The following is a 24,951-nucleotide window of genomic DNA, read 5'->3' as shown; positions in this document are numbered from 1 at the left end:
TGATAAGGGGGAAAATGGGAATTTATATTTTGTTTAAACCAAAGCTGTTGAAGTGCTTGTTTTTTGTATTTGTAAAGAAGTGATTCAGTTGTTTGGTCTAATTCTTACTAGTTTACATACTTACTTACTAGTTTGAAACAGTTTCCCAGTGTCACAGTTCATTTTTTATGTACAGTAAGAAATGAAAAGGTATTCTTAATCAGCAAATGCTTAAAAACTATGTGATCTCTTAGTAATTAGTTATATGGAGAAGAAATAGTGATTAAGTAAAGAAATAGAGTACTTGTGTACAACTTAGAGTATGGACTTTGCTTGGATACTGTGAGCTATTTTTAAAATTAAAAAAATTATTTTTCTATTTGAAGGTCTGTCTCAGAGCTGCTGTCAAATTCAAAATTTGATGTGAATTATGCCTTTGGACGTGTGAAGAGAAGTTTGCTTCATATTGCAGCAAAGTAAGACTTACTTGAGTCCAGTCCAGAAGTTAACAATGAAAATATTGCCACAAATCTAAGGCACCAATGTAAGCTGGAAAACTCTACAGTGTCAGTTAACATTTTGTTTTCAGACTTTTTGTATCTTGTTTGTTCTTCCTAGTAATGTCCCTGCCTCATAAAGAGGATTTTACACATGGTATCAAATGGCTCTCCAAATTCCAGTGAAGGAAGTCTGGCTAGATACTTTTGTACCTTTCTGTGAAATCTCAAGTATTTAAAAAAAATGCAGCCAAGATGTGCATCCTGTATAGCTGGGTTACTCTTGCCTTTGTAGAGGCAGAGAACTCTCATTTGCAGGTGCTGTTTGTTTTTGAGGTATTCTAAAGCAGTGGGAAGTGTTTGGATGTTTGTTGGGAAGCAGCTGTTCCAAAGTACTTCATGTACAGATACGTACCATAACTGAAGGGGATATAACTCAGGAGCTCACTTCTAATAAGTTTTGTATCCTGGATAGCTTCAGTGCAAATTTTGATCTACATTATTTATTGTTTGTATAGCTCTTCAATGGGGATGACACCATTTTATATGTAACTCTAGTAAGAAACAGACAGGTTACTATCATATAAATAGAAATTAACCAGATAGTTTTTGACTTTTCAGGACCTTTCAGGAAGCTAAACTTTAAACTGATGAATGAATGCTCTGTATTTATCTCCCCTTTTAAATATATTGAAAGTTCTTACATTTAAATGGTTTAAAAAGTACAAAAACCAGAAAAGGAAATAGTAGTAATATTGCATATATATAGCAGTAAGTGGTCACAATAAAGGTGGAAATTCCAGCTTCTTAAACAGAGTATTAGAAATAGCTGTTTCCCAACTACTTCGTCTAAGAATTACATAGTGTTTATATAAAATTTACTTAAGGAAGTACTTACAAAAATGCAAGCAAATTTTTAGCATACCTTTTAGAGTTATATTTGAAAATACACTGTACTTGCTGATTCTAAAGATACAAGAAGTTGTGTTACACTTAGTTTCTGGATTGTCTTTTATCTTGACTTGGTTATTGGGTCACAAAGGGGTCATCAAGCTGCTGCTTTTGCAACATATTGTACAGTTAGTCTTCAGTTTCTTGGGGTTGTTGTGTAGCAGTTCTGATGTTGGGAAGATTTGTAAAAATTGAGTAGCTGGTCACAACAGATACAAAAGTACTCTGTTTATCTTTTCAATCAGCTCTTCCTTTTACAGAGTTCAGGAGCAAGATAAATATGTAATGCAGAGTTTCTGTCCTCTTAGTGACATTGGTTATCCTGAAGAGCTGCTATATTATGAAAAGTAAAAGAGTTCATCTCTTTATTACAGGTTCAAAGTTGCTAGCAAAGAAATATTTGTACTAGCAAATAAATATTGGTACAAGTTTTGGAATTTTCCTGATATTCAAACTTCTAAACATAACTTCCAGACACAGAAGCATAACAAACCCCAGAATCTCTAATGGAAAATTTAGTCCTGTTAATAGATTAGGGATGAGGGAGGTGAGAGGAAATTGAAAGCAAAACTTATATATTTTTGTTTATAGTTTAAAGATTAACAGTCCTAAAGACTCACTGTTGTGTTTTAAAGTAATTAAAATCAAAGAGAGGGCTGGCATCTCTTCAATGCTACCAGTTATATTTGGTCACTTCTCACTGCATTAAGTGACTTTCCTTTAGCTTTGTGTAGCCTGAACTATGAGGTGTAACACAATTTTATGTAAAGATGTTCTAGTGAGTGTGATCTGCACATAATATTGCTGTTGTCTTTATGCCAATATCGATTTGTAAATATTCTTGTTACAGTTTTTCCCTTTCTTATTTTCTTCTTAGCTGTGGGTCAGTTGAATGCCTTGTTCTATTATTAAAAAAAGGAGCAAATCCAAACTATCAGGACATCTCAGGATGTACTCCACTCCATTTAGCAGCAAGGAATGGGTAAGTTTTTAAAATCCTTAAACTCTTAAAAATTTTTTGCATAATGCCCTTGAGCTGGCATCTTCTGTAATATTTTTGCATAGTTAAAAAAACACCTTTGGTTTTTGCTTTTGAAAATTGAGAACATGGAGGTTAAAATCCTTATTTTGAGTATTCACAGAGTAATATTTTATAAATAGTAAGTCATGTCTGAAATACCAAGTCCACTTCCAGTCATTTTAGTGTTTTCTGTTAATCGGGGGTGTGGTGGTGTTCGCAGGGGTCCCAGGACCAGGGAAGAGACGAGAATGTTGACTCCATGTTTCAGAAGGCTGGTTTATTATTTTATGATATATATTATATTAAAACCATACTAAAAGAGTAGAAGAAAGGATTTCATCAGAAGGCCTGAAAGGAAAGGACAGTAATGGAAATGGAATGATAGTAAAATCTTGTGACTGACTGCACAGTTCGAGACATCTGGACTGTGATTGGCCATTAATTAGAAACAACCACATGAGACCAATCAAAGATGCACCTGTTGCAGTCTACAGCAGCAGATAATCATTGTTTACATTTTGTTCCTGAGGCTTGTCAGCTTCCCAGGAGAAAAAATCCTAAGGAAAGGATTTTTCATAAAATGTGTCTGTGACACAGGGGCATAATGATTCTTACAACAGTAATGGAACGAGGGATACATTCACCTTCCAGTTAGCTGAGTAAGAAAAGGTTTTGTAGGGCTTGGAGAGGGTCAAAGACTTCGGATTTTTCTGAGATAGTGTCTCTAAGAAAATTTTTCCTGCAAGAAAAGGAATACAAAATTGGCACAGTGTTAGGAGAGAGTCAGAGAAAGAACTCTAAACCAGCGAGCAAATACCTTTTAAAGATCCTACTTCTGGAATTGTAGTATATGAAAACATGCAGCTGTGAAGGTAATGTTCTCTTTTTTCTTTTTAGGACATGTGTATGATACAATAACTGAATTGTATCACAGCTGGTACTTCAGATGAGGAGGTGGTAGAGTTTAGTGGCTTCTGGGTATGTTTGAGGTCTATTTGTAGGAGAGGAAAGAAGCAGGCAAATGGTTTATGATGAAATGCAGAAAAACACACAGGAGACAGTTATGTGGAAATGAGTTATAAGAAAGGTACCAAATAAAAAGGAAAAGCAAAATAAATTTGTAAAGGTAAAGCACTTAGAGCATTAAAAATGTTAAAAAACCAAACAAAACATGAATTAGGAAAAAATATCTCTAGTTTTATTAAGAAAGTGCTTGTACATAATAAGGATTTGCACAGTTTTACAATGACTGTCTCATTAAGTTATGATTTAGTGGTGTACTGTAAACATGTCCACTGACATGTACAGGCAACAGTGAACTTCATGGACTTCTATTGGCTGAACTCTGGCTTTTTGTCTTGAGAGGGTAGTTCATGCAGAGCTGAAACTGTTAGAGTAGTGGTTAAGTGCTTCTGCACTTTCCACAAAACCAGCTGTGATTTTAGCCCTATGTTGTTGTTTGCTACCCTTGCACTGTCTGTGAAGATCACTTCTCTCTTTCACAGGCTCAGTACTGTGCTCCTTACAAATTGGAACCACCTGTTATGCTTAGAACAATGATACATTAGAGTGAGTGGAGTTCTAATAAGATATGTAGTCTTTGTAAGTGATTTTCCCTGACTGGATTTTAATGTGTTCTTTTGCTTATAGCCAGAAAAAATGTATGAGCAAGCTGCTGGAATACAGTGCAGATGTCAACATTTGTAATAATGAAGGCTTGACTGCAGTAAGTGCTATTAATTATCACAACGTTCGGAGATTCTTGGTTTTTAAGCTTTTGCTATCTTACACATAAAACCAAACTGCTGTGTCCAGTGCCATCAATAATCAAAAGATGTGATCAAAATACCTAAGCATATGATTGTATTGTTGAAAGCTTCTCCTAATATTATGCAAAGCTTCTCCTTGTGAAAGTGTTGACAGTAACACAGCCAGGTTTGAAATAATTTTTATGGTGTATATATACCATTGCTAAAGGAAACACATGTGTCATCATTTTGTGCTTAGATTCATTGGTTGGCTGTCAATGGACGAACAGAATTGCTTCATGATCTTGTTCAGCATGTCAGTAATGTCGATGTTGAAGATGCCATGGGACAGACAGCCCTTCATGTAGCTTGTCAAAATGGACACAAGACAGTAAGTTTCTAAACTGTATGAACACAATTGATTTGTGAAGATCTTGGTAATGCCTCAAAGTTCTTGTGGTTTTGTTATAAACTTCAGAATAGCAATGGACATGATAATGGCTACAAGTGTGAAGAATGCTGTTGAGTCTTAGTATTGACTGCATGCACTTTTTGGGAGTAACTTATTTATTCTTGTGGAGCTGATTGATCTCAGTGCCTATGGGAGTTGAGATGATTTACTGTATACTCTTCAGCTCTTCTGTAGTGCTATTATTGGCTTGTTAATTTCAAGTTTTTATGTAATTTTAAATGTTTGAAAATGTTTTGCCTTATTTTTCCCAGTATGTTTAATTCATAATTGTGTAAGCTATTATGTAATTTTGAAATCTGCAATGCTAATTTACTGTGAATAAAAAATGAAAACAGAGTTGGATCAGTTACAGTTTAACTTTAGAAGTAAACAAGTTCAGATAAACTCTTCCATTATTGATCTGTGTGAATAATTTTTATGTCTGGTCTTGTGTTAGGGCTGACTATTTATATTCAGAGTATAAGTCTGGATGCTTTACTTGAACTGCATTAGAGCCCTATAGAGTTACACAGATTGCCACTAGAACTATTTACTACTAAAAAGAATAAATTGTAATTCTACCTAGATCCTTTCTGTTGTTTGTCAGTGCTGGATTTTGGAAGGCCAAATTCTGAAAAACACTTAGCTGTAAATATGGCAAATTTATTGTGACTGAAGTACACCAAAAGTTGTTTGAGAGTCTGCTCAGTGTTTTCATATTTTAGGCATGCATTAAATATTTGCAGTAGGGTTTTCCACTGCTCTTTTTCTAAAGGTGATGTTTTGTTCTCTTGTAGACAGTGCAGTGCTTGCTGGACAGCGGCGCAGACATAAACAGGCCGAACGTTTCTGGGGCAACTCCACTCTATTTTGCTTGCAGGTTATATACTTTCAATTTTTGAATACTGGCCTAAAAGTGAATTTTTTTTCCCCTTTTGCAATAACTAATTAGAAATTAAAAAATATAGGAAATATAAAAAAGCTGACTGGTGTTTAATCTTGTCTCATTTTTGAGTGTGGTTTAGTATCTTACCTAAATACTTAGGTTTGTACTGAAGGCTTATGTACCTCTTTCTAACAGACATGTTAAACACATACCTGTACATGTTCTAGCATGAGTCATAAATTGATGACTGCTGAACCCTTTTCTGAAAAAATGAATCCTGCCAACTTAGATTATTTGGAGTACAATAAAACTCAGAGCCTTTTATAAAGCAAGTTTGGCTATTACTTAATGTATGGTATGGTACTACAATATACATGTAATGTGCATATATGTGTCAAAGTTACAATATTGAATTAAAATTACATTGTTGCTTTGATCAATTATGCTTTCTTCATAGTTATATTTCAAAATTAAACACATATGATGAGTGAACTTTTGTTTTAATTAGAGCATTTCTGCAATTTGTTAGAGCATTGACAATTTTTGCAATCCCTGTGCTTTGATTACAGGTTAAATAGTTCACATAAGATTAACTGTTACTATAAGCAAAAGTAGAAATGGATGACCTGCTGGTCTGCTAAGAGTTACATTCTGGTAGCTGTGGTCTCTGGAGTGTTGACTTGTGTGTGTTGACTTGTGGCAGTTAAGCAGAAGGGGAAAAGAAATAGCTGCTAGCCCTGGTCATTGATTTAGGGACTGGTATTTGTACACACTTTAAAAGAAGTAAGCAGCTTGTCTTGGCTTGGAGGTTTTTCACAGGAAGGGAACATGGTAAGTACAGGAGTTATATTCCTTAGAAATTACCAACTGGAGCATCTGGCAGGGTAGAATGAACAGGGTGTGTACTGCAGCAAACCTGGAAAGAAAGGTTGTAGGTTCCTGATGACAGGGAGGGCAGGATGTGGTAGCAGTGGCAGGTGGTAGCTGCAGGAAGGGTATCAGTATTCAGAGTCTGAAACACCTGTTTTGGCAATGTGTTGGGTTGTACACTTAGTCTAGAGAATTACAGTGAAGATGCTGCAAGCAGGCCATTAGTCTTAGCTCCTTTCTGACCTTTAGTGTTTATTTGCATTGGGACAAAGTCTGGTACATTAGGTTAACCTGTTGGCTTCCTGGGCTGGAAGGATGGGACTGAGGAGAACTCATCTGTGAGTTAATGAGAGAATATTGAGTGAAGCTGCCTCTTGTCCCTCAGCTGTTAGCTGTCACTTTACCTGTGCCCTTTCTGAACTGACAGGTTGCGCCCATCAGGCTGAGGATGCAGGCAGCCTCTTGTATGTTCCAGGATGCCAAATACTCATATCCATTGGTGTAAAGGGTGTACTTCAAGCTAGCTTGAGGAATAAAACTTCACTGAAAAAACTTGTCTCTGTAACTTTAATTGCTGTGTCTTTTTTTATCAGTGTTTCATTTCACCCTTTAGATGTTTCTCTAAGTGTATGCACTTAATGCTAGTGAAGGCAATATTCAAATAATCATTGTATGTGTTTTTAATGAAGTAAACCTCAGGTACTCAATTTCTCATTTTTTTCCAAAGAAAGGATTTGGGAAAGTGTTGAGAGGTATAAATAGTTGGTTTTTTTCTGTTTTCTAGGCAATGCTAGCATGTTGGGAAATTTTTAACTTGAGAGACTTGAGGGTCCTATGCAGCCTATAAGCAGATTAGTGAGCAGACTTTGAATGCAAGAGTAAAACCCATCATTTCTAGAGCCTATGAAAGATATGTATATAGAAATTAGAGCCATTTGAGTGATGTATTTATCTCTTGTACAAAAAAGGAATTATCTCTTGTACAAAAAAAAGAATTATCAATAAAAATATCTTGCTAATATTTTGTTGATGGTTGAAGCACGATTAGATTGTTTTTCCCCAAATATGGTAAAAGTGAGCAAAGAATTTGACAGAGATAACTTCCTCTGTGAAGTAAATTGGGATGTAAATTGAGAAAGAGCTCTCTTTTTGCAGGAAATGCAGCTCATAAATATTTGAGGCAAGGCTAAGATGAATCATTTCTGAATGATGAGAGTGACTCTGACTTCATAAATAGTGTGAATTTTGCACTGCTCTTTTGCAGTAACTATTTTCTTCTAGCTTATGTTGGTTTTGTTTGTCAGATGCCATAAAGACAGATTTATGACTCAGATCATAAATGCTCTATTGACTGTCTTTCTTCTCTTTTGAACAGCCATGGTCAGAGAGACACTGCACAAATTCTTTTGATGAGAGGAGCCAAATATTTACCGGACAAGAACGGTGTTACTCCACTGGACCTCTGTGTACAGGTATTAAGTTAGCAACACTTTTTCAGTGAATTTCTCTGACTTACTGCAGTGTCACTTGATCATTATTACCTTTTCTTATTCCTAAGGCCTCTGGAAGATGGTTCCTTTGGCAAAAAAAGTGCAAAATGTAATTTTTTAATAATGAAATTGATCCTACAGGCAGGTTCATAATTTTTACCCTTTGCATAAGTCAGATGCACGAATCATGAGAAAGAGTTTCCAGAACTCCATTTGACTAGAAAGTTTTGGAATCCTTGGTATAATGGTAGTACACAATTTAGGTGCTTACCTGTTAACAAGTAAGAGGTAAAGGCATTCAGAAAGGAGTGATTTTTTCTTTTACCTCAAATAATAGATTTTCTGTTTTTTTGAGGAGATGTTGCTATTAAAAACAAACAAAACTTACATGATGATGGCTCTTCTTTTCAAAGATATTTCTGTATCTGGATGTGGAACAAAATTCTTACATATTTTCAAGTAATGTGTAATTTTCAACTGCAAAACAATTTCCTCATCACCTACTGCTTGTACTACATTGTAAAGTGACTTTTTTGATTTGTGAACATGAGCACTTTTTTCTGTCAGATCAGTTGCAGGTCAGTGGGTAAATAACACAATCCCTAGGGCACGTTTTTACACATAAAACTTATGTTAACTTTTTTTAAGTGTGAGTAGTGACACCTGGTGTTTCTTTGTAGTGATGATCTTACTGTGTTCGAGATCATGCAGTATAACAAGTTCATGATGCCAAGTAAGAACGGAGAAAACAATATCTTTTCTTTCTTTTTACATTGTGAGTTTTATTCTATGATTAAAAATTTGTTTTTCAAACAAGCACGTGCTTTTAGAAGACTGAAATTACAGACTCATATACTTCTTGCTAACATTACCTTGATCTTGAAGATTTGACTTTCATTAATTTTTACAGAATCTGGATGGGTTTATTTTTAATACTTAATTTCTTGGTACCAGACACAAATTAATATTTTTAGTGTATGGTTTTCACTGAGAGAATGTCAACTGTCATTCACAGAGGAGTCCCTGAAGCTGCAGCAGTTAATACATTGTATGGTCATCTTCCCAGAGTAGAAGTTCATGCATATTCAGGTGTTAGGTGTCTGCTTAAAAATGCAGCTGTGTTAAAGATTTGATAATAACAAAATCAAGTTATTTTCTTTCCAGAAAACATTTTTTCTCAGAAGTATGTGAAGTCAGTCTAAGGCACATTCTAAGGAATTATACTTGTGTATTGATTTTAAAGTTAAGTAACCCTTTCATGGGTTTATCCTGTTTCTTCCTGTAACAAGTCAGATATGTCTTGAACCTTTAAAAAATGTTTATTTTGAACAAGTCTATGAACCTTTAGAAAATGTTCTGAAGAATTAGATGGTGGGTGTAAATAAGTAGGTATCAGCAGGAGGAAGAGAAATAAAATACCTCCCTTGTTTTTAATCTCTGGTGATTGTTGACTGAAGTGCTGTTCAACTGTACCTTTATTTTGGTAAGTAGGAAAATGTTTTAAAAAACACAAAAACTGGAGTGGATATATGTGAGCCAGTATACTGGAAAAAATTGATTCTGTCTTCTCCCAAACGTTTTGGGATACCTAACTTTGCTACATTTTTTCCATTTCAAATTATTTTAGAATAGGATTTCTCCAGCATTAAAAAAAATTGTTATCCTTAATAGATGTTATTGCCTGTAACAGTCTGACTCTCAATTCTAATGTTTCTTTTAATTAAAATGTTTTCTTAGGGTGGTTATGGAGAGACTTGTGAAGTCTTAATACAGTACCATCCTCGGCTTTTCCAGACAATAATTCAAATGACACAGAATGAGGATCTGCGGGAAAACATGGTAATGTGGGATTCTGTGTGTTAGAGCCAGGGATCTCAGTGTGTGGAGGAGAGCTTAGTGCTGAATATGAGTGGCAATCAGTACCACAGTAGCTGACCACTAGGTATCTTTCTTCCCTCATGGAAAATGGGCACTCTTCATATAATTTTAAACACAAGAATTTGGAATTAAATGTAGGATCTGTTTTCATTTAGTGTTCTAACTTTGTACATTTGGCAAAGCGATCTAGACAGTTTAAAGAGCAGCTTCAATACAAAGGTACTGGCAGAGCATTCCCAGAGCATCCTATATATACAGTTATTTTGTGTAACAGGGCCTATTTGCCTTCATTTAGTCATTATCTGCAGACATCCATTCTAGGATGTGTCTTGAGGCTGAATCATCTGGAATTAACTTTTAAGTCTGTGGTATGAACTCTCCTCTGTATGAAGTTGTCTTGTACAATTAGAGTGTAAAAGATTGCAGCCACAATTACGTTTGATTATTATTTCTGTAGATGAAACTGCTCTGTTTCTTTTTTAATGGTTCTCTTACACCTTGCTTCTTTGGTTATTGTGGAGTAGTACAATCTGAAGCAAAGAAAAATCAAGGAAAAAAGTTTTTTTTCTTAATTGTGTAAGGGAAATGAAGCATGGGATGCCTCTTCTCCCTTGTAAATCTGGCTTACTGTGGGTTTTTAATACATTAGTTGTTTTAAAATGACTGCAAACAACCTTACAGACTGTAAAAAAAAAAATATTTAGTAAAGTGTTGGCTGCCAATTTACTTAATTTAGTTTGCTAGATTTTTTTTATTCTCTATAACTCAATTATTTCCACTATAACACTGAGGATTTCCAAGTCAGCGTTTAAATTTCTGAGACAGGGTTGAGTTTTACAGAATGAAATGATGCAGGTGAGAATTCTCAAAGTGTATGTTAGATGCAAGGGGAGATGCTATAGATTATTTAAATTAAAAGAGAAAGAACAAAACGATGGAACAAAAAGACCTTTTGTTTGTTGTAGAAGTGAAGAAAAAAGTGAGAAAAATTTTTCATCTGTCTGAGTAATGGCAGAGCTGTGTTCAAAAACAAGATCTTAGTGAGAGTGTATACAGAATATATTAGCTAATAATACATAATATAGTTCTGCTTCATTGCCAAAATGTGATCATATATTGAAAATTATTTTCTATGGCCAAGTCTGAGCTGTTCTGTTTAGTCTTGGGTAATGACCAGTGCATATTATCTGGAAGTGATGACATAAGGAAACTGGGTATGTGTTACAAGTCAGGACTTGTATTTTAAATGTCATAACTTCTTATGAATTAATAATACAGGGTTAAGCATTCGGTGTTTATAACATTCTGTAGTATTAAATACCCTGTAGTACATACATCAGCACTAGAATGTGTACCTTTGCACATCTGTAATCTTTGTAAATGATAATGAAATGTTAACTGAGGCGAGGTTAGAGGTTGTACAGTACAGATATACATTATTATAATGCTTGGGTGATGGTGTTCTATGCAATGGATAAATTATTGTTGATTTGATGCTCCTTGCCACAATGCAGTTGTTTTGTTTGAATGCTTCAGTTGCGGCAGGTTCTGGAACACTTGTCTCAGCAGAGCGAGAGCCAGTATCTGAAAATCTTGACAAGTCTTGCTGAAGTTGCTACAACAAATGGTCATAAATTGCTCAGGTAAGTGTGAGGTCACAGGTTGATAAACTACCCCACAGTTAGTGCCACTTAATAGTTTTAGTAGTTCAAACTATCTGGTGCTCCGCACATGCTGGATCAGATGGATCTCAAATCTGATTTATATGATAATGTCTGTTTAGATCACTGTCTTCACAAAGGCTTCAAGAGAAAAAGTTGGTGTCCTTGTATAGCTGCTGGTATCTAGAGGCTTGAGTTGCAGGGAAGTGTATGTTTTGTTTGGTTAGTTTGGCTATGTCAGCCTAGAAAGGGAAGCTTTCTAGACAACTATCAAATATTTTTTTTTTTTTGTCTTCACCCTTCTCACTTTTTCTTCCCTTCCACATTTTTACTTTTTTACATGCTTGAGGAGAGTTTTGTTACTTCTGACACCTGTCTCATGTTTGCTGGCTGTGGTTGCCTTACATGGCTACTAATATGTATGAGATCAAAAATTCCATCTACCAGTGTGCTGTCTCAGCAGCAGTAGCTTGAAGAGATGCATCACACAGGCAAGCATATTTACTTGGTATGCTTTCCTAGTTTTTGTGGCATCTGTTTGAGTTTGTGCAAATCACTTTGTCTGCAATTTATTGGAACACCTTACTGCTCTCAACAGCTAACAGATTTTGGTGTAACCTTTATGCTTTACTAGAAAATCTACTGAAAGAGTCAGGGGTCTGAAAGCATGAGTGAAGTTCCTTATTAACATGTTTTAGATGGCATTTTGGCAAAGAGAGCTTTGAAAGTGTTCTGTAATCAGAGAAACATGTCAGGATAGGTTGTAGAGGATTATGACTTGGGAAGCTTTTTTTTAACTTGGGCTGGGGTCTGAGGAGCCCATCAGTGAGATGGAAAATAAATAGTTTATTCTTACTCCTAGATACTTTATTTTTCTTCCTCATTCGTCATGTTAAATTTAAAAGGAGCTTGTAGATAGCAGATCAGAACTCCTGGATGATGGTAGGAAATTCATTACATCATTAATAAATCTTATGCTGATGGCTGTTCACTTTGATGAATTAATGTAAAGGTCTGAATCCCTTTAAACTTTGGGGTTTAAAGGGATTAAAGTGTGTAGACATTAATGAAATTTTGTTGCTGCAAAGATAACTTTCTGTAAAATTTCTGCAAAATTTCTGCTGTTGCAGTATCAGCTTAACTTGTAACACATTCCTTTTAGTTTCCAGACTTCCTTAGAGCCAGTAGATTTCCCACAAATAAATTGTGGTAAGGTGTAAAACCATAGTGCAGGAAAGAGTTTCAAACTTGCTCTGTATAGAGATGTTACTGGAAGTTGTGGTAGCTGGATTACATCATACAAGGTAGTATTTGCTTCTGTTTCAGTGTCCTCAGAGGTAAATTAAACTGATTGTTGTTTAGATTTGATTTGTTACTGTTACTGCTCTTCTGATTTGAGCAGTGCTCCCTCAGTGTGGCTGTAGAAACAGAAGCTCTGTGACTGTGCTGTCTCTGAGTTTGGACCTCTGTGTGCTCCTGTGTGGCTGTGTAGGGGTGAGCCAGGATCAAAGGGTTGCATTGAACTGCATGAGGATTCATTTCCAGACATGCCAGTACTTGAAGCATCCTGTGGACTCTTACTGGCCACCTTCTCTTTGCTACTTTGTAATACAGAAATGTGATAGCAAAAGAAAACAATTCCAAGACAGTTTCACGGATGCAGTTTTGCAAAGACTGTCTCTCTTCTCTCCAGCTTGCTTTCCTGGCAGAAGTAGTGAATTATTACTTCAAGAAATATTTCTCAGTTGTTATAAACTGAGAGATAAACAATGGAGATTAAGTAGTACTTGGTGAATACTCTGAGCTTGGGCCTCTTTCCTCTTTCTCCTTCTTCCAACAAATGTGTAAAATGTACTTTGTACATGGAAACCTCCAATAGTGATATTCTTGCATGGCTGAACTTGATATAATCTCTATTTGTTTCCTGGGTACTAACCCACAACCAGTTGCTTTTGGATTTGTCTATTGTTTAGTTCAAAATTATCTAAAATTGTCTCTTGTAATGCTTCTAGCAAGTATACAGGAGTGCCACTGAATTTTTGCCTGAAGACTTTGGCCTTGAGTACAAGCAAAGACCCTGTTTCACTTAACATTATCTTCACCAAGTATTCCCTTTATCCAATAAAATAATTGACATGTGACATGATTTGGTCCTGCTGGTGCAGGTTAGGCCTAGATGAATGTTTACAAACATGCCAGTAAAAGTTTCAGTAAACTATTAAAAGCCCTCCAAGGTTTTTTTCTACATATGTGGGTCCTTATCCTGGAGATCAGGAAATTTCACCAGGAAAATACCACTTCTAAAACATGATAAACCTCAGTTGAAATGTTAAAAGTTTTTATTTTTTTCTCTTTTCAATAATTAACTTCTTGAGTTAACTTCTTGTATTCATAGATTCTTTTGGTATATAAGCAAAGATTTTACAAATGCTAGCTTTTAGCTGTGATGAGAGCTTCTGGTTACACAATTGTAGACTGCCAGTCAGGGGATTTTCTTTACCTGGTTAAAAACTTTATATTGCTGCTGTAGCACTGTTTGTTCTCTCTGTTCCTTTCTTATATTGATTTACTGAAAATTTACCTGGTTAAAGTATAAATTGTCACAAGAAAGTTGTACTTTGTATGAGAGTTTGGTAAAATTCTTAGTACATTTCTTTTAAAAGTTAACTCAGTCATTAATTGGTATTTTGTTGATGACATTGGGTGAATGAGATCATAATAAAGCTATGCTAGCTATTACAACTAACTCTGGTTCAGATTTGTTTATTAACAGATTGTTAATGGCAAGAGATGTTTACAGCACCCTATAAGATGTCAATTTTCTGGTGTTTACTGATCTGTCTAAGCATGCTTTTAAGTTGCAAGTACTTTAAGGATAGAATTGAGTGTGTGCTGACTTCTATTATAAGTTAGTAGGCTTTGATAGAAAAAGGATTAGTTTCTTGTAGTTTGTTATGCATTCAAGGCAGAAAAATTCTTACTACTTGGGGTTTAAGGAAGAAAACCTAGTTGAGTTTGGTGGAGAATGTTCTGCTTGTGCATAAAGTAATGGATATCTCATATTTTGCACTGTTTTGGTACAGAGTTCAGTGTTTGCCAGTTCAATTAAGGAGACATAAAACTTTTAGTATATTTGTTGGATAAATAAATAACATAGTAGTGGGTTTTTTTTAGTATCTTTTAGATTACATTTTTCTTGAGTAGAAAAGTGGCATCCTTACCATCCTGATCCCTTGTCTGGTTGAGGTAGTTTATGGGCATCTAGAATAATAGCTGGTGAGGATGGGCTGTGGCAGCTTATCTGATCAGTCAGTAGGCTTTTACTGTTGGATGCTTTCTTTTCTGGGTTGAGAAACATTTTCATCTGGATATCCCAAATTGCTTCATGCACTGAGTTGCTCAGGAAGTTGGATTTCCTCCCAGGGATTCATAAGAAGTGTATTAAAAAAAAAAAAAAGGAAGTATTTTGAAAGATCTGGAATTTGCTGTTCTTACTTCTAGTTAAAGTTACCTCTACATGTTACTAAAATCATAATGCTTATATTTGACTTCTGGGGCTGGTGCAGGAAATGAAAGTTAAAATTTTCTAGGGTTTGAAGCTTAGGGGTTTTTTTCAGCATATGTATCAGACCCTACCATTACATTGCTTGCTCCTTATTAAACTAAATTGTTTCATCTAGGAAAAAAACTTAAACATTCCATTTTTTTCCCCCAGCTTGTCAAGTAATTATGAAGCTCAAATGAAGAGTCTCTTAAGGATCGTGAGGATATTTTGCCATGTCTTTCGCATTGGCCCATCCTCTCCCAGTAATGGAAATGACATGGGCTACAATGGAAATAAAACTCCAAGAAGTCAGGTGTTCAAGGTCAGAAAAGTATATGATGTTGTTAGGAAGATAGACGTTAAAGAGATGAATTTCACAAAGCATGCATTCATTAATCAGACATCTCATGAACAGGAAGTAAGTTTGGTTGATGTTCCGTTTTTAAGTTAAACTTCCCTCTCTCCTTCTCCTGTATTTTTTTCCCACTGAATTAATTAATTAATTTAGCCACTGATGCACATCTCACGTTATGATTTCTGTTGATTTCTTATTTAATCGATTGTTTATTAGGTGTTTAGCTACCCAGGTGACCTTGGTAAATTTTGTTTTTATTTCTGTTAAGACTATAGTAATATCAAAATATAGTGATATTAATATAATAGATTATATTAATGTAATTTCAAAATGATAGTTGGAGATACGCAGATGGATTACTGATCAGTAAGCTTTATCCAGCTTCACAAGACAAATGGAAACAATTGAATTCTTGATCTGTTTGTGGTTCTCACTGTGATCATGAAATCTTTTCCCAAGTTGTTCTTGATTTTTCTTACTACGTGCTTTGAAACATATCAGCTCACTACTGCCCTTGCAAGGTTGCTGATTTATAGCTGCTTTCAAACACATGCTTTAGGTAGTTGCCATTTAGAAGTTTACTTCCTGAAGGTGTTTGGTATTTTTATGTTTGTTTGTTAAGGAATTTCTCTGTAGAAAGTCAAAGATCTTTTTTGTAAAGATGCCCCAGTTTCCTGTGTGCCACTCAGTCTTCATTGGATATACAACTGCCATATTTTTCACAGCACCTAATAAAAAGGAACTGCAGGGTAATTTTTCTTCTCCCATCTTACTCCATACTCTTATATAGCACAGCTCATACCAAGACATTTAGATGCCAGTAATTGAGGATTTTTCTTTCTTTTACATTTCTTCCACTGTGTTGTGAAAACAGTATTTTGAAATTACTGCAATTATTTGATGATATATGTACATCAGGTTACTTCTAAGGGGTTTTAAGACAGAAGTATTTTGATAAGATTGTGGAAGGTGAAACTCTTAATTCCTGTTTCTTTAGAGAAGTATCTGAGTTTTTGTTTAAATTTCTTCTCTTGGAAAGAAGAAAAGCAGTAGACTGTTAAAAACAAAAAACATGCAAGCACAAATGTTTGTTCTTCTGCTAGCACAATAGTTTTAAGAACAAATTTATATATATAGTGAATATAAAACTAGTGCTTGAGTCTGAACTAAATGTAATGAGTCTGTACATTTTGAGTCTGTACAAAATGTAATGCATTGTAGAGTGTGCAGTGTAATAATTGTCCTTTGGAATTGTTCATCAAAATAGGGCAATAATGTGGGTTTAACCAGAATTCTGTTTTTAAAAAGCAACACAGTATCTGTTTTTGAAAAAACAAAGCTGTACCCAAATCAAAAGAATTATTTTATTAGAGGCAGCACTTTCTAACAGTTTTCATGACAATTGCTCCAAGTATACCAGATTAAATAACAAGCAGATGTTAAACCACTTCATACAAGAAGATATTCTGCTACCAAGCCCAAAAAGAAAAAAGGGCTTCCTGCTTTTTGACTCTACTTAATTTCAGAAGTCAGTATGAAATAAACAAAAACATTCAACTGCAATTTGCAAAGGAAGTGGTATATCAGTAAAATCACTTATCTGCATGCCCAAACGATTTTGTATGAGGAAAGAATTTTTTTTAAATTACTGTGCATTTAAGTCTTGTGCAGTGGACTTATATTAAACAACTGCCACACTTGTCCCAGAAAATATTAGTAATTCTTTCACACTTGTGTGAAAACAACGTGTATGTTTTTAATAAATAAGCAAAATGTGTACTACTGTTCCATTACCTAACAAAACAAAAATTTCAGGATGTTTTAAGAATTATTATTGCAATTATTGTAATTTATTTAGAAGTTTTATGAGTAAGGCAACCCTGCAGTAGAGTCACTGCAGGTGTCCATGGTATTTTAAAGATTGATTTAAATTTCATACTCAGAAATATAAAAGTGTTGATGAGAACTTATTGTTGTTTCGGAATGGGCACAAAGTCTGGCATTGCTAACTTTATCTACAGTTGTGGTTGGTTTTGTCTGTTCTTCCATGAATTTACAGTAGACTGGATAGTGGGAGATTAGATACAGTGCTGAGTGAATTGGATTGAAAGAGAATTGAAAGAGAATCATAAGGCTATCTGTACTTTCATGGAATTCCGTGTATGTGATTCAGCATATCCAGATATTTTAAAGTGGAAGCACTAGCCAATGATAACACATTCTTGTACTGATCCTGAAAGGTACAAAAGAAACATTGCATTTTGTCTCCCAAGCTTGAAACAGGCTGCTAATTCAAATGAGATCTTCCCAGTGAGAAACTTTGAGTAGGAATTTTTACCAGGTTTACACTTGTTACTTTTCCATGGTTTGCTCTTCCAGTTGCTGTTCAGTGTGATCACATTAGGGAAACTTGCTGCAAAATTTCTCTGTAATTGAACAAGGTTGGGAAGTGCTTAATGTTTTTTCCTTGTTTCAGATACTGTTCTTTTCTAGATTTGAGGTAACTTCTCTGCTGTGACAAAGTCACTTCATGGATTAGTGATCTCCTGCACCCTGTGTCTTAAAAAGCTATCTGACATCTGCCAAAAGATTTTGCTTCAGTGTTGCAGTTTGAATATGGATTTGGTTACTGGTCTTGCTTTCTAGATGGGTAAAGAGGAAGGCATTGCATAGGTAAATTCTTACATTTGGGAGGTAAGATGTGCAGCTGTAAAAGCTTGGTACTCCATCAGACTCAGCTGTATAATTCTAGAGAAACTTTTCTGCACTGTGAAATATGACAACTGAAGTTTAAGTGGAGGTCTTTGTTTAATGTGAGGTTCATGGTAAGAATTAACAGAAGAAGGCTGACTAGTAGTTTGAAAAAAAACATTGCTAGTGGTTTGATTGAATATGTCCATATGCCACCTGAAAAGGTCTGGTCATGGATGACAGCATAAAATGCTGACAGTCATGGATATAGAGATGATGGGCAATGTTTAGAAGTGTTTTGTATCCTGAAGTTGGACTAGAAAGAAAGAAAATTAAATGTTAAAGCTGCCATGCTTGACTAGACTTTTAAATGAGTTTATGATAAGAAGCTGTGAAGAACTAGCTTTGGTAAAACAAATTGGGTGGAGAAGTTCTGAAAGGTATGCTAAATCTGTCGGAAATAAAAGATGAAACACAAGATATTGGGGGAATATGGTGTCTGGCAAGCTAAACTTTGACAAGTTTGAGGGAAAAAAGTAGATTTTAGTATTCTAGTAAATAACTACCTAGTTTCTCCTGAGTTGTAGGTTGAGAATACATCTGCATTTTAACTATTCTGTGTATTCAATTAATCTATTTTCCATTAGAAAATTTCTTTACATTATGTTTTGTGGTAACAGTCTGCCAGATGGGTCCTGGGAGGAGGATAACTTGATCCTGTATGGCAGATATTTATGTAGAAAATGCTGCCTGTGCTGCAGATACTCAGATCACCATCCAGAGAAATGTGTGGTCACTTGGAGCACAAGCATTAAGTGAGTCACATACAAAGGATTGAGCAAAGCCTACCAGTGTTAGAGATCAGGCTGGCTTCCCCCCACACTTCTATTGGGAAAAAATGGAAGCATAGTAAGTTTTGAAATTGTAAATTTCAGCAGAATCTTTTAATTCAGAGCTCTTATGAGAAGTAATTTATTGTGTATTGAGAGCATGCCAGCTATGAGGTGCAACTGACAGTGCTCCAGATAGTGTAAAGATGCTGTGAGCAGCTCTTTATTTTCAAAAGCAGCCTGAGAATATGAGAACATAACTCTCAGTGTTTGCTAAGTCTTTCATCTTTTCACTGATGAAAAACCTTGAGGCAGCAGTAACATATGGAAAAAGGAATCCATGTAGAAGTTCACTCTTACTTTTGGAATGCTGAGAAGTTTAAGTCGATTACCTTCTTGTAGGATTCATATCCCTGTGGTCACTACACTGGGGGCTTGTGAAACAAGCCCTTGTGGATTTTTTAATGCTTGTGAGGTCTTATCCCTTTTTCTCCTCTGTAGCAGGCCTGCAGTAATGGGCGAATTGTACTGGATTTCAATTATATTGGGTTTTAGCAGGTGATAGTAAAAAAAGCATGTCTTTGTTAAAGTAAAATAAAATGTATAGACTTATAATTTGATATTTTATCAGCAGCAGGGATTCTGCTGATACTTGTTTCTATTTTGTAAAGTTAGATGTTAGTGACCTGTACAAAAGATCTGAGGTGCTATCAAAATGAGCTGTATGAGCTCACATTGTGCGTAAAGCACATTCTTACTAGACGTGAACCTGAATCTGTGAGGTGTTGTCTGGGATTTCCTCCATCTTCTTGGTAGAGGAAGTTCCTTTGACCAGGTTCTTCCTAAAGAACTGGCACTCTAGAAACTCAACCTGTGTATTCCTATTTCCCTGCTTGGCTGCAGTGGTTAGGCAGTAGTGTTCTGTGTGAAGCCAAACTTTGTGATATAGTTCTTTCTAAATGAGTTTTTCTTTCTTCCATCTACTGCTTGATTTTCCTTCTATATGCAATTTTCTCGTTGTGCTATTTGGCTACAAGTGCAGAATTTTGTATGAGTATTTGCCTCTTATCTCTAACATGACCTCTAAAGGATCATTTAAAGCTTTAAAATGTGCATGATATTTATTTTCCTTAAGAGGATTATCACATTATTAATATTATCTGATGTCAGCATGTTTCTTTTTGTCTGTTTTTTCCTGTGTTTATTGCAGCCGCTGGAACTGCTCTGGCATTCTCTGGATGAATGGCTTGTTCTGATAGCCACAGAGCTGATGAAAAACAAAAGGGACTCTGCCAATATTACTTCTATTTTATTGAAGCAAAAAGGACCAGATCACCAAGATGCTACTTCTGCGCCTTCTTTTGCCACTGCAGGAGCTGAGGGAAGGAAAGAGCTGTCCACTGATGCTGTCGAGTTAAAAACATATGATGTTGCTGGGAAGCAGGAAGCTTGTGCTGATTGTCAGGATGTTATCTCCATGACAGCAAACAGGCTAAGTGCTGTCATTCAAGCCTTCTATATGTGCTGCTCCTGTCAGATGCCTCAGGGGTAAGGAGGTTATTCATTTTTCTTACCCAAACTATTACCATTTTAAAATCATACATACTTTCTGGGAAGAATGTAGATACTGACCACATTGTGTTAGTGCCAGTCAAGGCTATGCTGTTTAATGCTTTCACTTGTTCAGTTATTTGAATGCTTTTTTTTTTATGGTTCTAAAGGCACAGCACCGCAAGTTTTCTGTAGTGCTGCTGCCTATGAATGTAGCTGCACTGGGACACATTTTGTTTTGAATGTCTAATGGCTCTTTGTAATCATGTAATATACTTGTAGGTAGTAGGATTTTGATATTTTGAAGTTTAGCTGTATTTGTTGTTTGTTCTTAATGTGAAATTAACCCTGAATTTAATGTGATTATCCAACAAGAAGCTCAGATGAAAAAAAAAAAGTGAGTTATCTTTGTGTATGAAAATGATGGCTGAGGCAAGACTTACTTGACTGTATGTAACTATGACATATAACAATATATATACATAACTATATATATATATAACTATATATATATAACAATATATATATATAACTATATAGATATATAACTCTATATAACTATGATATATAACAAGGAAAGTTCAGTCTCAAAGTAGTGCTCACTTGGAATCCTGTCCCAAGTTGACAAACATGTAGTTTTGTGTGGAACATGCAGTTCAGCTTAGGTAAGCCTAATATCATTGAGGTCTGCTTTAAAAAGGAAACAAGTGTGACCACTTGTAACTGAGGTCCTGGTCTGTCCAAGATCGTTATGGATTATATTTATGACTTTGGCCTTCATGACTAGAAGATTAGGCAAGTATTACAAGCTCCCTGAGGAATCTAGAAGCAAGGGTCCTACTACGTGTCGACTCTTGGTTATTCCTAATCACAATAAGGGTTTTTCTTTCTCTGCCAAACTGAGTTGAATAAAAACTTTCAAATTGGCCAGTAATACTTGTTTGGGGCATAGTTCTCTGTGGATGTTCTGGAAGATGGTTGTTTATTGACATTTTTGCCTTTTCTGCTAGAATTCTGAAATTTCTGTTTCTCGTTATGAGATCTTCATGCTGCTGAATATTTAGTTTCATGATGACTAGTTGAACAGCATCAGTTTCTGTTTGTGTAGTATTTTAAAAAAAAACTCCAACAATTTATGTAATTCAAATTAGTTTCAATTGCACTAACCAAAAACATCTTATGATTTTTGAACAGGATGACGTCACCTCGTTTTATAGAATTTGTTTGTAAACACGATGATGTCCTTAAGTGTTTTGTTAACCGGTAAGCTTCAACAAATATGGACTTTGTAATCCACCCCTCTGTTCCTCCCTGGCAGTAATTCATTTTTTTTTCTTCTTGCTGAGTTGTATTTTTAGTTTGTTGCTGTGATATATGAACAATATGCAATTTAATGGCCTTGCTGAACTCAACAGTGTAGATTAATGATTCAGAACTCAGACTGAAATGAACTCTTCTGCATATTTAAGTGATCTATTTGTAAGATTCATGAACAAACTCTATTTCACAGAGCAACAGAATAATTTGATGAATGGATTCTTTCCTTATATTTGTTCCAAATAAGGCCTTCCCTTTTAAGGTAGATGAAAACTTTCATTTTTCCTCAAATGTGTGATGACTTAAAGGAGTCTAAACCGTCTTTGTACCGTTGGCTCTTTCCAGAATTTCTCTGGGACTGCCAGGTTTATAACCTTCCTTCTGTGTGGGGAGCTGCTTCAAATCCTCCCATGTTTAACAGACGAGGTAGTATAAGTTGTTTGGAAACAAGAGTTAGGAAAAAGTGATAGAATAGAAGAATCTTGTTAAACTTGTCAGTATGATTAATTGCATTGTTTCTTTATGTAGACTTTTTGCATTGTGAAGCATTATTATTAAATCTCTAACAGGCTTCTAACCTGTTTTTCTTTCAGAAATCCCAAAATAATTTTTGATCACTTTCATTTTCTTCTGGAGTGTCCTGAATTAATGTCCAGATTTATGCACATCATAAAAGCTCAGGTAAATGTCAGGAGGTGCTTAGTTACAACTTCTGTGAATATACAAAGGGTGTTTTTTTAAAAAAACAATATTTAAAGAATTTCCATGTGGGGAGGATGAAAGAACTAAACATGGCTTCTAGTGCTTCTGAATCTGTAATGTGGAAAGATCACTTAAACAGACATGGCAGCCAGATTTCTGTATTCATAATTCTGTAAAATACATGGGTGAGTCCATTTGAGATAACCAATGTTGGATGTGTCTTACAAGTCCAACTTTCAGTTCAAGAGTGAAATTTCTGTTTGTAAATCTACTTGTGCACATCTAATAGATTGAACTTTAAAAGGCTTTACTTTCCCCTAAATGACTTACATTTTGAGACAAACCAAAAGACATCACTATTACTTGACTTGGTCGTAGTTAGTGGTAGCTCCTTTAATGAAACACCATGTCATCTTGTTGTCTGTTCTAAGAGCTTTATTTCCTAAGATGTGAACCATACTGTGCTTTTATTTTTAAAGATAAATTGCTTTTATTAATGCAGTTTCATTTTTGGGACATGGTGTAGGCGTATTGTTTATTCAGTCTTTAATTGAAATGTATGTTTTTGAAACTCACTACCTATGAGTAATGAGGAGACCCTGAGAACTGATATCCTGCTTGTTAGATCACCTCACTCACATGCTGTGAAGTGCAGGGGATGAGAAAGGCCATAGTTGTGTCATATCTGTCTCAAAAGAGTTGCAAAATGTCAATATAAACACTGAGTCAAACCAGTTAGAAACTTCTCACCCAGGAATTGCTTTGTAAGGTTTCTGGTTCCTCTGGGCTGTTTTATATTGCCGGTGAACCTTACTGCAAGTAGGGCTGGTTCATGTCACTTGTGCTTCTGTGCTCAGCTGTGGTTGATTATCAGTAGTTTTACAGAAGCCAGTGACTTATTTCTTATCAAAATTCCTTCATGCTCTCCCTAACTTGTAAGGAGTTTTGTGCTATTTTTCTCTTCTGTGGAAAACTTAAATAGCTATTTCTGGATAGGTGGTAGTCCAGTCTTTCTGCAAGCACTCAAGTGCACATCTAGTCCTTTCTTCTTCCCAAAATACTGTATAGCATGCTGGGGTGACTCTGCACATCACAAAAACTAATTGAGAACTATGCATAGCCATTTGCTTATGGGAGAGGAATTATTCAGGGGAATGCATGTGTGTAATGTGGTTTGCACCTTGTTTTGTAGCCATTTAAAGATCGCTGTGAATGGTTCTATGAACATCTGCACGCTGGGCAGCCGGATTCAGACATGGTGCACAGGCCTGTCAATGAAAATGACATACTTTTGGTTCACAGAGGTATTGTGTTCTCAATGGAATTAGTGTGTCTTTGAAAGATAATGAATGAAAATGAAAAAATTAATTGGTATTTTGTATTTAGATTCTATTTTTAGGAGTAGCTGTGAAGTTGTGTCTAAAGCAAACTGTGCAAAATTAAAGCAGGGGATTGCGGTGAGATTTCATGGAGAAGAAGGAATGGTGGGTAAAAGTGCATGGAACTTTTATGTTTTTATGGCATTTTCATATGGAAATATTAATTCTCATTCACAAGTGTGGTTTTGAGCTAAAGCCTACTTTAAAATTGCTTAAAAAGAAATGTGTTACTCAGCATAACTATTGAGTGAAAGTTTTGTGTACTAATATGCTTTATTCTCTTGCCATGCAGGGACAGGGTGTGGTGCGTGAATGGTTTGATATCTTATCCAGTGAAATAGTTAACCCAGATTATGCCTTATTTACCCAGTCAGCTGATGGTATGTCTCTGCCCCTTTTTTTTTCTTTTTTTTCCTAAGTTTAGAGTGTCATTTTTTATAAAAGCATTTTTATAATCAAAAAAATCTGTGTTGAGGCACAGATTATTTCATGAAACCTAAAAGGAGAGGTTCAGGTCTGCCTGTTTGAAGTAGTTTACTCCAAGGAGGCTAGGACTGGGCTGTCTCCTGCCTGCATCTGGCTGGAGACATATGAGAGGAAGTAGATGAATATTCTCATCCTTCCTTTGAGCATGTTCACAAGGTGACAGAAGCCAAGCCCATTAGAATGAGTAAAACATGTGTATAGCAATGCAGTAAGATGGAGGACCAAATGTAGCAGTTGGGAATTACCTTTTTGTTGATGATAATTATTTTAGAACAGTGCTTTGGAGAGTGGCTAAGCAGTACCATTGTAATAAGATGTTGTTACGTTCTAAGACATTTCTTTCTGACATCCTTTTGTGTAAATGAAAAACCTCAAACAGACTTTCAAAACCCCAAGAAAAAACTCTTGCAGTGTTTTCAGATGCTTAGAGTATTTGATAAACAAAAGCTTACTTTAAAAAAAAAAAAATGGAACATGATAATATTTTTGTTTTGTAGGAACAACATTCCAGCCAAACAGCAACTCTTCTGTAAATCCAGATCATTTGAACTACTTCCGTTTTGCAGGCCAGATCCTGGGGCTGGCTCTGAATCACAGGCAGCTGGTGAACATCTACTTCACAAGGTCATTCTACAAACATATTCTTGGTATGGTTTTATTAAAA

The 24,951-nt window shown here is 35.5% G+C and overlaps 1 protein-coding gene across 5 annotated transcripts in view; it reads left to right on the top strand.

The window, feature by feature from the left end:
• HACE1 (HECT domain and ankyrin repeat containing E3 ubiquitin protein ligase 1) overlaps positions 1–24,951 on the top strand; it is a 47,574-nt gene that overhangs the window by 5,409 nt on the left and 17,214 nt on the right. For 2 of the 5 annotated variants that reach the window (XM_064709849.1, XM_064709850.1), the window contains 16 exons: positions 366–455; positions 2,305–2,409; positions 4,099–4,174; positions 4,456–4,587; positions 5,445–5,527; positions 7,779–7,875; positions 9,631–9,732; positions 11,308–11,414; positions 15,148–15,394; positions 20,063–20,400; positions 21,598–21,666; positions 22,314–22,401; positions 23,615–23,726; positions 23,809–23,906; positions 24,094–24,181; positions 24,785–24,934. In XM_064709849.1, the coding sequence (XP_064565919.1) occupies positions 366–455; positions 2,305–2,409; positions 4,099–4,174; positions 4,456–4,587; positions 5,445–5,527; positions 7,779–7,875; positions 9,631–9,732; positions 11,308–11,414; positions 15,148–15,394; positions 20,063–20,400; positions 21,598–21,666; positions 22,314–22,401; positions 23,615–23,726; positions 23,809–23,906; positions 24,094–24,181; positions 24,785–24,934 (1,982 nt within the window). Of the gene's footprint in view, positions 1–365; positions 524–2,304; positions 2,410–4,098; positions 4,175–4,455; positions 4,588–5,444; positions 5,528–7,778; positions 7,876–9,630; positions 9,733–11,307; positions 11,415–15,147; positions 15,395–20,062; positions 20,401–21,597; positions 21,667–22,313; positions 22,402–23,614; positions 23,727–23,808; positions 23,907–24,093; positions 24,182–24,784; positions 24,935–24,951 lie in introns of those variants that run through there. The other 3 variants (XM_064709852.1, XM_064709853.1, XM_064709851.1) reach the window with 3 other exon arrangements.

The sequence above is a fragment of the Zonotrichia leucophrys genome, chromosome 3 (genome assembly GCF_028769735.1).
Source record: "Zonotrichia leucophrys gambelii isolate GWCS_2022_RI chromosome 3, RI_Zleu_2.0, whole genome shotgun sequence".
NCBI lineage: Eukaryota > Metazoa > Chordata > Aves > Passeriformes > Passerellidae > Zonotrichia > Zonotrichia leucophrys.
Note: the sequence above shows the minus strand (reverse complement) of the source record. Positions and strands in the feature narration are given on the sequence as shown.